The following is a 16124-nucleotide window of genomic DNA, read 5'->3' on the forward strand; positions in this document are numbered from 1 at the left end:
AAAAAAAAATGGTGTTAATAATCAGCATGTTATATAGCCTAATATTGCCCAAAGTAAACAATTACCCTACCCTTATAAGCCTAACTTTACTTCCATTCCATGCCATAAGGAAAAAAACAAAATCATTCCACCCCAATATGAATGCCTAGTTTCACACTTGTAAAGGTCTTCCGTATTTTTTGAGGTGTCTCCACATTCGAAGGGTGTGATTAATCCCCATTTGAAATTCGATTTGCCTTTAATCACAAAGTGCTTCCAACGAGTTTCGAATTCTTGCTATTGATGTATTAAATAGCTTGCTAATTGGAAAATGATAATTTGCCAACCGCATCACACCTTATGATTAGTTTCAATTTGTTTTACTATAGCTTATCAATCCTTAAACTGATTTGTGATTCGAAAGCTTTGTTACAAACTTTAAAACCCCTATAGAATCTATGTTACTCGAAAGGATATTTGTTTGGAAACCCTAGAGTAACAAAATTAGTCACATGGTAAAATCCACATATGTAGATGAGTCAGTATTTTTCAGTGGTCCCACAAGAAGCAGCCGACTCTTTTAACCCAACCCAACGTAATTCAACCCAATTTTAACCCAACCTAACCCAAGCCAATTTTAACCCAACCCAACCCAGTTCTTAGGGCGTCTCTCCAGTCAAACTCGTCCGCTTGCCAATCCACAGTTCGCAAATGAACCCTCTCTCTCTCTCTCTCTCTCCCCCTATTTAAAGGACCACATTCGCATATATACGCCGCTATCTCACTGCCCAATGTTCCTTCGGGCAGCTTTCCCTCTTCTTCTCTGACCACCCACAGTCATACTTCCGCGTATTCTCTACCTGCCCAAAAATCCCGGTCAGCTCTACTCTCTCTCTCTCTCTCTCTCTCTTCCAATTCAACAGCTTCTTCAACTCATCAACAAAACTGCTTCTATTTTCACAGACACACACGCACACGAGTATATATATTAATATAAAAAGCAAAAATATAATAGTCAAAATAAAAAGGGGTTCGAAAATAAAATGCCTTTACTATAAATACATCCCAAGTCACACTCAGTTGAAAGCATTGGTTTTATTGTTGTTACTCCTTTTTTGGTGATTTTTTCTGTTATATCTGAGCTGAGCTTTTTGAGAGGATGGATTAGGAGCTCGTGCTGACTTTGAGTTTTCGTTTTGAAATTCCTGTAGGGCTCGCAGAATGTGGAACGCAGCGCGATTCGCCGCGTCCAGTTTGACCCGATCGACCAGGCGCTTCTCCACGGCGATTCCTGGTCCCTGTATTGTCCACAAGCGTGGCGCTGATATTCTCCATGATCCCTGGTTCAACAAGGTTCGAAAACAACAGCCTTCTCTTTTGTTCTTTGATTTGAGTTGAGTTTAGTGTATGTTCATCAGACACAGTTTCTTGATTCTGAAAGCAAATGTGAAGTTTTATTTTAAATTTTGGAGAAATTTTAGTTGTAAAACTGATTGAGCTTTGGTGAATTATAAAAATACAAACCTAGTCCAATTTGTGAAGTGGATGATGCCTCAAAGTTTGATGATTTTTTTTGCCTTATTGGGTTTTAATTCTCTGTTCCGAATGTTTGTTTTCCTCAAGAGCAGGACACTGGATTTCCTTTGACAGAAAGAGATCGACTTGGGCTTCGGGGTCTCCTCCCACCTCGTGTCATATCGTTCGAGCAGCAATATGCTCGTTTCAGTGAGTGTCTTACACAATCTCTCCAAGTAGTACACATTTTTATATTGTTTGGCTAGAATTTTGGTTATTATTCTTCAAAAAAAATCTAGTTGGGGTTCATCGTTATAGCACTTGACATACACTAAGCTAGGAGACATCAATCAAAAAGTTAGTTTACGAAAATGAAAATGATGTATTAGCCCTTGAGGAGATTTTGTTTATAAGTTTTGTAGCATTGGCATTGAGGCCTTGTTTATGTAATGACATTACCATCTGATTTAACTTGTTAGTGGAGTCATATCGGTCGCTAGAGAAAAATACTAAGGGCCAACCAGAAGGTGTTGTTGCCTTGGCTAAATGGAGGATCTTAAACAGGCTGCATGACAGGAATGAGACCTTATACTACCGAGTAAGTTTTGGTTTATATTTCCAGCATGTAGATATTGTAGAACTTTATATAATCTATCATCATTTGATGTGGTTTTCCATTACTTTCTTTTCCAGGTCCTTATTGATAACATCCAAGATTTCGCTCCTGTAATATACACTCCTACAGTAGGATTGGTTTGTCAAAATTATTCAGGGTTGTTCAGACGCCCACGTGGAATGTATTTCAGTGCAAAGGATAAAGGGGAGATGATGTCTATGATCTACAATTGGCCAGCTCACCAGGTAGATGCTACACTCTTTTGTTTTTCTACCTTGCAACAAAGTTGTACGTGGTCAATAATTTTCGAGGCCCAGTCATAAGCTCCAATGATCTTGATGTTTCTCTATTGGGATGTCCTTGATTTTTCAAGACATCAAAATACTAATTATATATATTTTATTCAATCTGTCTCTAAGTTATGTTGGTTTGTATTTGGTCTTCATTTTCCACTCTACTGCAGGTAGACATGATAGTCCTGACAGATGGGAGTCGTATCCTTGGCCTAGGTGATCTTGGAGTTCAGGGAATTGGAATACCAATAGGAAAACTTGATATGTATGTTGCTGCAGCTGGCATTAATCCACAGAGAGTATGCTCCTGCTCTCTCTCTGTCTCTCTCTCTCTATATACACACACACACACACACACACACACACACACACACACACACACACACACACACACATATATAGTCCCCTATCCCTCAAATAATTATTTGAGGGACACTCTTGTAGGGCCCACTCCGTATTTCATTTCACTAATCCAAACAGTCTATTTTGTAGATATTCATTCAAAGATCATCTCTACAAAAAATCACTTGAATCCAATATCATTTGACCACTCAATTGAATTATTGAAATTTTAGTACTTTCTTAAAGCACCGTGTTCATTGATTTTGTAGAACACAATTGGATGTCGAAATGGTTTCGGATTTGTCTAATTTTTTGCAAGGATCATCTATGAATATAGACTTAAAAAATAGATTGTTTGGATTGTTGAAAAAAAAAAATTTGTAGGGGGCCCTAAAGGGTGTCCCTCAAATAAAATTATTTGAGGGATCCCTCAATAGAAGGGGACTGTGTGTGTATTTTATGCATGCACGTGTGTGTGCACATGCTTATTTCTATGTTTGTGCGCATAACACACTGATTCAACATAACTAAGTCTATTTGGTTTGGACTATATAACAGTCTTGGAGTCTACATTTTATGTTTCTGCTATTATTCATATTACACTTTTCTTGGTAAATAAGCAGTTTGGCTAGCTTTTTGATCACTAACCTCTGTACCCCTGTGACAGATACTACCGGTTATGCTTGATGTTGGTACTAACAATCAAAAGCTACTTGAAGACCGTCTTTGTAAGTAAAATATGAAGTAAATATCTTTCCTTTAATTGCATGGTTCTTTCTAATCTTTTTTCTTTTCTTTTCTTGTGTTAAATCCTTGTTGATACTGTATTTCCTGATTAATACATTCAACTGAACGCAACTGTAGCTTCAGCGATTTACAATGTGTTTAAGTTCTTGTAAGGCAACATAGTGATACTGAATGTTCCCTCTGTCTATTTTCTCAAGCATGAATTACCCTGTTTTGAGTGATAAATTGACTCCCAAAATATAACTCCGGACAAACATGTAGATTGACTAGTGCATGTTAGAGTTTATTATTATTATTTTTAATTTCTAATGAATTCTTGTTAATAATATCATGTTATATTCTTGGTTTTTTTTTTTTTTTTTCCTTTCTTTCTTTCCATCTTTACACTGAATGACTGGACTTAATGCTTTAAAATTTTATAGTTTACATCATGAGGATGCCTTTTCTCATGATTTTAGTTGGATAGATTTAGGACTTCGACAACGTAGGTTGGAAGGAGAAGAGTACATATCAATTGTTGATGAATTCATGGAAGCTGTTCATACACGTTGGCCCAAGGCCATTGTGCAGGTCTATTTTTGAGAAGTATTAACTTTTTATATTAGTTTGGTTTTTTATTTGTCTAGTAACTTGATTGTTTTCACTTTTATCAGTTTGAGGATTTTCAAATGAAGTGGGCTTTTGAAACGCTGCAACGTTATCGTAAAAGGTTTTGCACATTCAATGATGATATACAGGTGATTACAGGGTGTATGTCTTTCTATCTTTTATGGATTTGAAACGCATATGTAGTGTAATACAGATTGCTGCTATTCGAAAATCAGTACCTCTGATAGTTGCGCTTCATGTATCGTAGGGAACTGCCGGTGTTGCACTTGCAGGATTATTAGGAGCTGTGAGAGCCCAAGGTCGACCATTGGCTGACTTTGTGAAACAAAAGATAGTTGTTGTGGGAGCTGGGAGGTACTTGACATTGTTCATTGACTCAGAAAGATCCCTATATAGGCTATTACATTGGTTGCATGTGCATGTTACTAGGCACTCTGTTCATCCCTTTAATTCACTTTTTTTGCCTTTCAGTGCCGGACTTGGTGTTCTTAACATGGCTGTACAGGCTGTTGCAAGAATGGCAGGGAACGGTGAAGCTGCTGCAAAATATCATTTCTTTCTGATTGATAAAGATGTATAGCTCTATGTCAACTCTTTAAGTTCTTGCAGTACTTTGTGTGATGACTGATAGTTGTAACAATATTCACCACATTCAGCAAATTTATTCACTAACGAGCTTATGGTTTTGTCAACTGTTTACTATAATTACACTCTCATTTTTGTTGATGTTGCTAACCTTCTGGTGTGAACAAAAGGGACATATAATCAAATGTGTTCTTGAAAATATTTTGGCCTCTGAGTTGTGTATTTATGTAAATGTATCAGAGGATTCACCGAGAAAAATTGTTTGGATACAGGGTCTAGTCACAAAAGAGAGGAAGAATCTTGATCCTATGGCTGCACCCTTTGCAAAAGAACCAGGAGCAATTGACGGGCTTATGGAGGGAGCTAGTCTAGTTGAAGTGGTAAATCTCAAGGGACTTCATTTAAGTACCTCTGCTGCAGAAAATAGAAAAATTTTGATACATAAGAGTCAAGTCACCTTGCTTAATACAAATTACCTTCAAGATTGTACATCATAATTAATAAAACTTTAATTGTTTAGAGCCCAATTTTGTGCAGGTTAAGAAGGTCAAGCCCCATGTGCTTCTTGGTTTGTCTGGAGTTGGTGGTGTCTTCAGTCAAGAGGTTGATACTTTCTCAATAGCATTTGGTTATATTTTACGACCTCCTTAATACTTAAAGTAGATTAATTTACCGAAGATGATTTGATTCTGTTTGGATTTGTGTTGTTTTGACACCATGTGGCCTTGCACTGAATGATTTTTTATTACTGAACTATATGTTTTCTTGTGTCAGCAAATGACCTTCATGCGTAATGCTTAAACCATTTATTTGAATGTAAGAGTATCTAAGAGAGATAAGCCAGTTATATGTACTGCCCTAGATTTATAAGTTTCTTCACACCAATTCCCACTTTGAATTTCAGTGTTTCTGATTCACATCACATCATTTGAGGTATGATAACTCAGTTTAATTTGTTATTCTGACCATCATGCAGATGCACTGATGGGTTTACTTCATATTGTCGCATTTGAAAATTCATTGCTCTACCCTATTTCTTGTCTCAATTGTGGAAAATATTTATGGTTCCTTTTCTTTAAATTAGTTTCTTATAGGTATGGGTTGTCATTTCATTTTAGGTACTTCAAGCAATGCGAGAGTCGGATTCAGCTAAACCTGCGATTTTCGCTATGTCAAATCCAACCATGAATGGTTTGTTTCTCTGAACCTCATCAAACGTCACAAACAATTTCCTTATTGCACCTAGATTTTGTATCTGACTCTGTTTTCCTTATGTTTTTTTAAAAACAAAAAATGGAACAGCTGAATGCACTGCTGAAGATGCTTTTAAGCATGCTGGTGAAAACATAGTCTTCGGAAGTGGAAGCCCCTTTGATAATGTTGATCTTGGTATTTTCCTTTTTAGCAATGTCTTTCTGTTATGGATTGTTTTGGCACCATGCAATTAGAGCAATGGGTTCCTTGACTTAATATTGGAGCCATTGCTGGCTGCAATATGGTGCTACAAATCTGACTTTTTTGATTATTGTCTGAGTAATTTAACCTTTGACTCTTCTAATTATGTTGGCAGGCAATGGAAAAGTAGGCCATGTAAATCAAGCAAATAACATGTACCTCTTTCCAGGGTTAGTTTCCTGTATCTTCTTTATTTCAAGTAACTATGTTTAAAGCTCGAAATATTATTACCGTATTTTGGTTGCCTCTAAATGCAGGATTGGTTTAGGTGCACTTCTCGCAGGTGCTCGTCTTATATCGGATGGCATGTTACAAGCTGCTTCTGAATGGTAATAACATAAGACTTGGCTACTTCCTTGCTCTAACCTAAACATGGTAAAATAACTATGCTGATGAGACAAAATTTACACTGTTCTTAAAAGAAAAAAAAGGAAACAGAGTTGACACCTAAAAAAGAGTTGGGCTGTTTTTCCGGACTTTGGTATCAGCCTAGAAATTATTGTAGTGATTAGCTGACAGTTCTGGTAAGTATCACTACAATAAGAAATGCTAAAGGTGAACATGGCTTGAAGTTTGAAATTAATTTCTGACACAATAATTCTGTCCAGCCTTGCTTCATATATAACAGATGAAGATATCCGAAAGGGCATCTTGTATCCATCTATTCACAGGTAATATTATCAGCTACTCGCAGCATTAAGAGCTTGTCTTTATAAATATGGCATCGCAATTCTCAACTGCTGTAACAACTGAGAGGAGGGTGGGGCAACTGGTTGATTGTATTACCCGACTGTTTCTATTGTATATGGTGCAGTATCCGACATCTAACAGTGGAGGTTGGAGCTGCTGTCCTGCGGGCGGCTGTTGCAGAAGAACTGGCCGAAGGACATTGTGAAGTGGGGCCCAGAGAGCTCATGAACATGTCAAAAGTAAGAACTGATATTCAATCTTCCTTCCACAAAATACAAAAGCTCTTTTTAAAACACTCACAAAATGTCTAAGCGAATTTTGATTTAGAAAGCAAGCTCTAAATGTTAGACTACTTTTGCAAAAGGTCTGAACATGCCAAAGAGGACATATGTAGGTGAAGGCGTATACATACAGAAAATGCTATTCTAATAAACATCTAGTCGAACAACCATAACCAAGAACCTTGAAAATTGCTTTGCTAGCTTTTGCTTATATTGCCAGAGTTTTTAGAAGAAAAATTGTAATTTTCCTGAAATCTATTTTGGTTTTTATCTTCCTGTTGCAGGAGGAGACTCTGGAATATGTGACTCGCAACATGTGGTTCCCAGTTTATAGCCCTCTTGTTCATGAAAAATGAGGCTTTGGTTTTGTATTATCATACACTGTAGGCTGTCGTCGGAGGCTGTATGTTTTTTTGCAGCTCATATATCAATAGGTCTGCAGCTAAGCAACTTATTCTTGGTCTGTCTTTCCTGGATTCATGGTTTACAAGCTCAGAGAAGTAGAAGTGGCAAAGAAGGGAACAGAAATAAGGCCCTCTTATTAAACTGAAAAGAAAGTAGAAACCCATTTGTTTGAACAATGCATAATTATGGGACTAATATTAGTGCAATGTCTTTGTGTTAACTTTCTTTTACATTAACTTAATAACAAAGCAAACTGCACCCAAAAAAAAAGTTCCGTTGACTTGACCTTCCCCTTTGGTTTTGGGCCAAAGGACTTAGCCGTCCTAGGGTGACTACTACTCGTTTCTATAAACGCCGAGAGAGTCTTGGGTAAGGCAGCCACATGTCAAATTACACCCACAGAGAGTTAAGACATGCATTCAGAGGGTCTCGCCCTTATTTGAGTGTGCTACCAGTGCGGCGGTCCTATCTAAGACTTTTTCCTATCAATGTATGTATTTTGAATCTAGTGGGGATGAAAAAGTAAAGGAGAAAAAGACAGAAAAGGTGGTGTGTATGTAAGACGCCCCCTTTTTTTTCCTTGAAAATCTTAAAAACAAAAATCCAAACAAATATTGGTCCCTCTTTCACCACAATTTCCAATTACTTCTAAGAAAACACTAGAAGCATCCTCCCTCCAGTATGTATATAGGAACAAAAGAATCTGTTATAAAAATAATAATCAGAATACGGAACATACCACTGAATATTGAGAGTAGGATTGTACTTGATCTTGTAGTTTTTACACTGACAAAACTTTCTCGCTTTGATAAAACTCTTTTAAGATAAAGCTCTCACACTCTTAAATTTCTCTCTCTCTATATGATCAAGCTTATTTACAGGCAAATTGGGTGGCTTCCCGTGCATCTCCGAAGTCTTCTTTTCCCAACATCATCATTTTCCTTTTGACTATCATTTTCTTATTTTCTTTATGTGGGCTCCATCCACATCATTTACAACATCCCCATTGGAGAGCACATGTTCCTAGATTGGTTGCCTAATTAAAACCTTGCTTGAAAAAACCCAATGAGAAAAAACATAAGCAAAGGAAAAATAGTACAACTTCATTTTGGGACATGAGGGTAATGTTAAATGCGCTTATGTTGCCTCGTTAAAACGTTGCAAGGAAAAACCCTAGTCAAAAGAAAAAAAGTACATCGCGCATATGTCTTGTGTTAGAGGACTCTTGAATGCTCTCCCTGATTTAGCATGCTCCAATTTGATTGCTTGTAGAGTTGCCGTAATCCGATGCCATGTACTAGCTTTTGGAATGTACATTTTGGCAAAGATTTGGTGAAGAGATCTGCCAAGTTATCGCTTGAACAGATTTGTTTGACTTTAATTTCTTGACTTTTCTGAAGCTCTATGTCCTGTCACCCTTGATGTATCCTCATGTGATAGCATATCCAACAATACTTGGGGCATTGGTCGATTCACTGGAATAGAATAAGCCCATGTCTATTGTCCAAGAAAGATATTGTAGGATATGTTTGATGCCAGTCCAATGTCGGCTTGTTGGAGAAGAGATGTATCTTGCTAACAAATTCACTGAAAATTCTAAGTCTGGTCTGGTACATTGTGCTAAGTACAATAAAGCACCTATCGCACTAAGGTATGGTACTTCTAGGCTAAGAACCATTTCATCATCCTCTTTTGGATGATATGGATCTTTCTTAGTGTCAAGCGACCGAACTACCATTGTGATGCTATGTGGAATGGCTTTATCCATGCCAAACTTCTTCAATACTTTTTGATTGACGCACCAAAATTCCATTAGCATTGTGCTCAATCTGTAAACCAAGACAATATTTTGTCTTTCCAAGATCTTTCATCTCAAACTTGCGTTTGAGATAATCAACAGTTTTTTGGAGCTTTTCAGGAGTTCCAATTAGATTCATGTCATCAACATATATTGCCACAATCGCAAATTCAGACTCTGATTTCTTAATAAACACACATGGACAAATAGGATCATTTATGTATCCTTCCTTTAGTAAATACTCACTGAGACAATTGTACCACATTCGCCCAAATTGTTTTAGCCTATACAATGATCTTCTCAATTTAACTGAGAACATGCCTCGTGGTTTATTCCTGGCTGCTTCAGGTAGCTTAAGCTCTTCTGGGACTTTCATGTATATATTTGTATCCAATTCCCCATACAGATATGCGGTAATGACATCCATAAGTCTCATCTCAAGTTTTTCTGAAATTACCAAACTTATTAAGTAACGAAACGTAATTGTGTCCATTACGGGAGAATATGTTTCCACATAATCAATTCTAGGCCTTTGTGAAAAACCTTGCGCAACGAGTCGCACTTTATACCTTACAATCTCATTTTTCTCATTGCCCTTTCTTGTAAATACCCACTTGTAACCTACAGGGTTCACATTGGGTGGAGTTGGAACAATAGGTCCAAAAACACTCATTTTTCCCAAATAATTTAATTATGCCTGGATTGCATCTTTCCACTTAGGGCAATCTTGTCTCTGTGTGCATTCATCAATGGAGTAAGGCTCAACATCATCATCTTTTATGATCTCAGTAGCCACTTAGAATGCAAATATATCATCGATGATCATCTTATTTATATTCTACAATTCATTAGTGGATGTATAATTTATGGAGATTTCTTGACTTTCAGGTACCTCTGCCACTTCAGGGGCGCTTGTCTCACCAAGGACACATTCCCTTTTAGGAAGTACCTGTACTTAGTGGTGTCAAATGGGACGGGCCAGCCCAGCACGGCACTAGCCCAACCCGTTTAAATGAGGCACGGCACGGCACGAGCAAGAATATTATTGGGCCGTGCTCGACACGGCAAGAAAACTTAAGCCGGACCGGGATCAAAAAATGAGATCCAATGGACCGGACCGGCCCATGGCCTGACATGGGCCGGGCTTGGCCCGAGCATGCTTCAAGCACTGCACGAGCCCAAACACGAGCCCAAGCACGGCCCACTTAACTTTTTTTCTTTCTCAAAAGTCAAAATGCAATAATTTGACATCTAATGTCATTGTTTATATATATATATATATATATTTAATCATAAATATATATATGATGTCTTTCATTTTAGGGAAATTACTTGGGTCCTTAATTAATTAAAAATATCAACTACAAATTAATTAAACAACATTGGACTTGATATCTAATCAGTACATGTGACATATACGCTTTTGTTATAATCAAAGCAAGACATTTTTTCACATATAAAATAATAAGTTGTTTAAAAATGAAAAGTTGAAGTGGACTTTGTGAAGTTGGACACTTTTTTCCCTCCGCCATTTCATATTGTTTGGATGCTTGATTGATTAATGTTTTCAAATAGTTTATCATTTCTTGCCTCCAATTATATATTTAATGTTTATAATTTGAATTATCTAGTGGAAAAAAAAAATCAAGTGAAAAAAATTCAAATTAAATGGATTGGTTCTTAGGCCTGAGTATGGCACGAGCACGAGCAAGGCCACGGCACAAGCCCGGCCCGGCCCGTTTCAATATGGACATGGGCTTTAGGCGGGGCTGGGATAAATGATTTTACTAAATGGGCCGGCACGGCAGGACCCAATAAAGTAAATGGGCCGCCCGGCCTGACACGAAAACGTTAAAAGCACAAGTTTAAATAAGATGGGCCGGCCCGGAGCGGCCCGTTTGACACCTCTACCTGTACCTCTTCGAGGGCATTTGAATTATGAATTGTGGGCTCTCCATTTAGTTCATTTGGATTCATTTTTGCCATCCACTTCCTTTTTCGAGGGACTGAATTCTTTGAGCTTAATGGTCTGCCACGCTTCAGGCATGCAATAGATGAATAATTTGTTGGCACATTGTTTTGTCCATTTGGACATCAATCCTTGCAGGTGCATTTGCAGCTGGGATATGATATGTGATTTTGTCATATTTGTTGCATCATTGAATTCATATGGCATCTGATTTGCAATACTTTAGAGGTGAATGATCCTTCTCACTTTGTTTTCGCATTGAGTAGAATTGTATTTGCTCTTGTGGTTTTTACACTGACAGAACTTTCTCGCTCTGATAAAACTCTTTTAAGATAAAGCTCTCACACTCTCAAATTTCTCTCTCTCTATTTTCTCTTTGGATACCGTATTCTACAACTGAATGAGCAAGCCTATTTATAGGCAAATTGGGTGACTTCCTGTGCATCTCCAAAGTCTTCTTCTCCCAACATCATCATTTTCCTTTTAACTATCATTTTCTTATTTTCTTTGTGTGGGCTCCATCTACATCCTTTACAACAGAATCAACAATTTTCTACTTCTTATTATTTATTTGAATATGAACCTCAAAATTCAAAGGCCTTCCAAGAACATTTCACTATTAAAAAAAAAAAGAAGGCTCTCCTTCTGTTTAATACACGTCTCAATTCTCACAGGCCGTCCCGTTTCGAATCTATCAATGGCAGAAGCAACAAAGAGGTAGCACTCTAGACTTCTTTATGCTTTGTTTCCTTGTCCGATTTCCAATCCCTTTAATTGTTTTTGTTTCTATGAAATTGGTGTTTGTGTTTTCTTAGGTATGCAGTTGTTACTGGAGCAAACAAAGGCATAGGATTGGAAACTGTCAGGCAGTTGGCCTCATAGGGGTTCACCGTAGTCTTAACTGCCCGAGATGAGAAGAGGGGTCTTGAAGCTGTTGAGAAACTCAAAGAGTCTGGCCTCTCTGGTCAAGTGGTTTTTCATCAACTTGATGTAGCTAACCCTGCTACTGTTGCTTCCTTGGCAGACTTCATCAAAACCCAGTTTGGGAAACTCGATATCTTAGTATGTATATGATCATAGCTGCAGGTTTCTTGAAAAAGTTTACGTCTTTTGAATTGAACTCTTAATCCGAACGCGATTTAATTGAAGGAGATGAAATATGGAATCATATAGAAAATGAAATTGGAGAATAAAAATAGCAAACCAAGTAATAAATAGCGTAATAATATCATCAAGAAGTTAATCTTTGAAATAATTAGAAGTCTTAGGGTTTTTGAATAACAAAACAAGTTTCACATAACTACCAGTTGTGGAAGATTTTACTTTCAAATCCCTTTCTGTACAATTTACAAGTATCCTAGAAAGATCAGTGGCTGGAATTAAGGGGTTTGGCAAAGTAGCATAATTATTGTGCTTCTTTCAAGGCATTGGCCTTTGTGGTTGGTATGGTTGTAAAAACAGAGAGATTGTCAGAGTACTCATAGGATCTATCAACTTTCTTTTCATTTCATTTTCTATAAAAAAAAAAATCTGTTCTTTTCTTTACTAAAAGAAAACAGAAAGTGAAACAGTTGGACTCTGCACAGGTGAACAATGCAGGGATTTTTGGAAGCATATTAGATGGTGATGCTTTTAAAGATGTAATAGCCTCTGGTGCCGCGGTAAGTCTTTTGCATAATTTTTATCAATAGCTAGCTATTAAAAACTAAAAAAAGCTTCAATGTATGTGCCAAAGTGAGAATTTAAACTGATCTGTGGTTTGGCAAACTTTAATCAACATTTTTCTTGTTTGGAGTGTTGTGTAAGTGGCGGGCAATAGGCACCATAATAATAAGTTTGTTTTTGCTGATACAGGAAAGAGGAGGAGTTGATTTGAGTAAACTAGTGACTGAAACTTATGAGTTCGCAGAAGAATGCTTGCAAATAAACTATTATGGTGCTAAAAGAACAGCTGAAGCACTTATCCCACTCCTCCAGTTATCTGACTCACCGAGAATTGTTAATGTTTCGTCTGGAGCGGGGAAGTTAAAAAACATACCAAACGATTGGGCTAAAGGAGTTTTTACTGATGCCGAAAACCTAACAGAAGAGAGAGTAGATGAGGTACTGACTGAGCTTCTAAAAGATTTCAAGGAGGGTTCACTTGAAAGTAAGGGCTGGCCCTCTATGCCTGCCTACATAGTCTCAAAAGCAGCACTGAACGCATATACAAGGATTCTAGCAAAGAAGTACCTCAATTTTCGTATCAATTCGGTCTGCCCTGGCTTTGTCAAAACAGATATGAACTGCAATGTTGGCGTCTTGCCTGTCGAAGAAGGTGGTGCCAGGGTTGCGAAGTTTGCATTGCTGCCCAATGATGGCCCTACTGGCTCCTTCTTTGTTCACAATGAAGTGTCAGATTTTTGATTGAAGATGATCCATTTATGCAAATTTAATACGATTCGCTTATTGGGCAATATCTTGTACTGTAATGTAATTTTAAGTATTTTGGTATGTATATTGATTGAAGGATCATGCTTGTTGTGTACCCTAGAAAGATCAGTGGCTGGAATTAAGGGGTTTGACGAAGCAGCATTCTCCTTGTTCCAATAAAGGGGAGAGAGTCTTGGGTAAGGCAGCCGCATGCGAAATCACACTCACAAAGAGTTAGGACCCACATTCAGAGGAGTCTCACCCTTATTTAAGTGTTTTACCGGTGCGGCGGTTTTATTTAAGATTTTTTGCTATCAAAAGGTGAAAGTTGTCACAAGTAAATTAATATCCATGTTTGTACAAGGATATTATTAGTCAATTAGAAATTTTCTGGGCTGAAAGTCTTGCATGCGAAACTGCTTGCCACTGCCACCACCAAAATTCTTCAACAACGTGTGCACTTGCGTCACCACGCCCCCATTATTTATCTGAATATGATCCCCAGAATTCAAAGGCTTTTGAAGAACATTTCATTATAAAAGAAAAGAAGGCTCTTGCTGTTTAATACACGTCTCAATTTTCACAGACCGTCCCGTTTCGAATCTATCAATGGCAGAAGTAACAAAGAGGTAGCACTTTAAAGTACTGCTTTCATAACAATTCTCACTATTTTTGTGTTCTGAATTTGTTGTGTTTTGTTTTCTCAGGTATGCAGTTGTTACTGGAGCAAACAAAGGCATAGGATTGGAAACTATCAGGCAGTTGGCCTCAAAGGGGTTCACCGTAGTCTTAACTGCCCGAGATGAGAAGAGGGGGCTTGAAGCTGTTGAGAAACTCAAAGAGTCTGGCCTCTCTGGTCAAGTGGTTTTTCATCAACTTGATGTAGCTAACCCTGCTACTGTTGCTTCCTTGGCAGACTTCATCAAAACCCAGTTTGGGAAACTCGATATCTTGGTATGTATATGATCATAGCTGCAGGTTTCTTGAAAAAAGTTTGTCTTTTGAATCTAACTCGTAATCCAAATGCGATTTAGTGGAAGGAGAAGAAATATGGCATTGGAGAATAAAAATAGCAAACCAAGTAATAACTAGCTTAATAATATCATCAAGAAGTTAATCTTTGAAATAATTAGAAGTCCTAGGCTTTTTGGAGAACAAAACAAGTTTCACATTACCAGTTGTGGAAGGTTTTACTTTCAAATCTAACTCTATGTCTGCCACTCTGTTTTTGTTTCTTGGAATCTTTTCATATATGATATAATCCCTTTCTGTACAATTTACAAGTACCCTAGTAAGATCAGTGGCTGGAGTTGAGGGGTTTGGCAAAGTAGCATAATTATTGTGCTTCTTTAAAGGCATTGGCCTTTATGGTTGGTAATAGTATGGTTGTAACAACAAAGAGATTGTCAGAGTAATCAGATAGTGAAACAGATAGTGAAACAGTATGGTTGTATCAACTTTCTTTTCATTTCATTTTCTATAAAAAAATGTCTCTTCTTTTCTTTGCTAAAAGAAAACAGATAGTGAAACAGTTGGACTCTGCACAGGTGAACAATGCAGGGATTGGTGGAAGCATAGTAGATGGTGATGCTTTAAAAGCTGCTGTAGCCTCTGGTGCCATGGTAAGTTTTTTGCGTAATTTTTATCAATAGCTATCAAAAACTAAAAGCTTCAATGAATGTGACAAAGTGAGAATTTAAACTGATCTGTGGTTTGGCAAACTTTAATCAACATTTTTCTTGTTTGGGGTGGGTGTGTAAGTGGTGGGCAATAGGCACCATAATAATAAGTTTGCTTTTACTGATGCAGGAAAGAGGAGAAGTTGATTTGAGTAAACTAATGAGTTAACAGAAGAATGCTTGCAAATAAACTATTATGGTGCTAAAAGAACAGCTGAAGCACTTATCCCACTCCTCCAGTTATCTGACTCACCGAGAATTGTTAATGTTTCATCTTCCATGGGGAAGTTAGAGAAGATACCAAGCGATCGGGCTAGAGGAGTTTTTACTGATGCTGAAAACCTAACAGAAGAGAGAGTAGATGAGGTACTGACCGAGCTTCTAAAAGACTTCAAGGAGGGTTCACTTGAAAGGAAGGGCTGGCCTTCTTCTATGCCTGCCTATACAGTCTCAAAAGCATCACTAAACGCATATACAAGGATTTTAGCAAAGAAGTACCTCAATTTTCGTATCAATTCGGTCTGCCCTGGCTTTGTCAAAACAGATATAAACTTCAATGCCGGCTTCTTGCCTGTCGAAGAAGGTGGTTCCAGGGTTGTGAAGTTAGCATTGCTGCCCAATGATGGCCCTACTGGCTCCTTCTTTGTTCACAATGAAGTGTCGGATCTTTGATTGAAGAAGATCCATTTATGCAAATTTCATACGATTCGCTTATTGGGCAACATCTTGTACTGTAATGTAATTTTAAT

The 16124-nt window shown here is 37.6% G+C and overlaps 2 protein-coding genes and 1 pseudogene across 3 annotated transcripts; all 3 read left to right on the plus strand.

Annotated features, from left to right (window-relative positions):
- The first annotated feature begins 772 nt into the window (after positions 1-772).
- On the plus strand, positions 773-7737 carry LOC117617475 (NAD-dependent malic enzyme 59 kDa isoform, mitochondrial). Of its 2 annotated transcripts, none has more exons than XM_034346855.1 (20): positions 773-855; positions 1191-1332; positions 1608-1704; positions 1974-2092; positions 2188-2355; positions 2574-2702; positions 3413-3473; positions 3959-4062; positions 4146-4229; positions 4349-4455; positions 4573-4675; positions 4959-5066; positions 5224-5289; positions 5805-5877; positions 5989-6075; positions 6257-6311; positions 6399-6470; positions 6750-6812; positions 6956-7070; positions 7397-7737. In XM_034346855.1, exons 2-20 carry the CDS (start codon positions 1201-1203, stop codon positions 7466-7468), a joined length of 1815 nt encoding a protein of 604 aa, XP_034202746.1. In that variant the 5' UTR covers positions 773-855; positions 1191-1200; the 3' UTR covers positions 7469-7737. The 2 variants fall into 2 exon arrangements, with proteins under 2 accessions (XP_034202746.1, XP_034202745.1); XM_034346854.1 differs by lacking the exon at positions 773-855 and adding an exon at positions 954-1097.
- A 4091-nt stretch (positions 7738-11828) lies between these two features.
- LOC117617478 lies at positions 11829-13849 on the plus strand (annotated as a pseudogene).
- A 368-nt stretch (positions 13850-14217) lies between these two features.
- LOC117617482 ((+)-neomenthol dehydrogenase-like) lies at positions 14218-16124 on the plus strand. Its single transcript, XM_034346865.1, is given in 5 exon segments — positions 14218-14325; positions 14404-14650; positions 15244-15318; positions 15506-15533; positions 15536-16124. Coding segments are annotated over 5 exon segments (882 nt in total). The 5' UTR covers positions 14218-14305; the 3' UTR covers positions 16048-16124.

The sequence above is a fragment of the Prunus dulcis genome, chromosome 2 (assembly GCF_902201215.1).
Source record: "Prunus dulcis chromosome 2, ALMONDv2, whole genome shotgun sequence".
NCBI lineage: Eukaryota > Viridiplantae > Streptophyta > Magnoliopsida > Rosales > Rosaceae > Prunus > Prunus dulcis.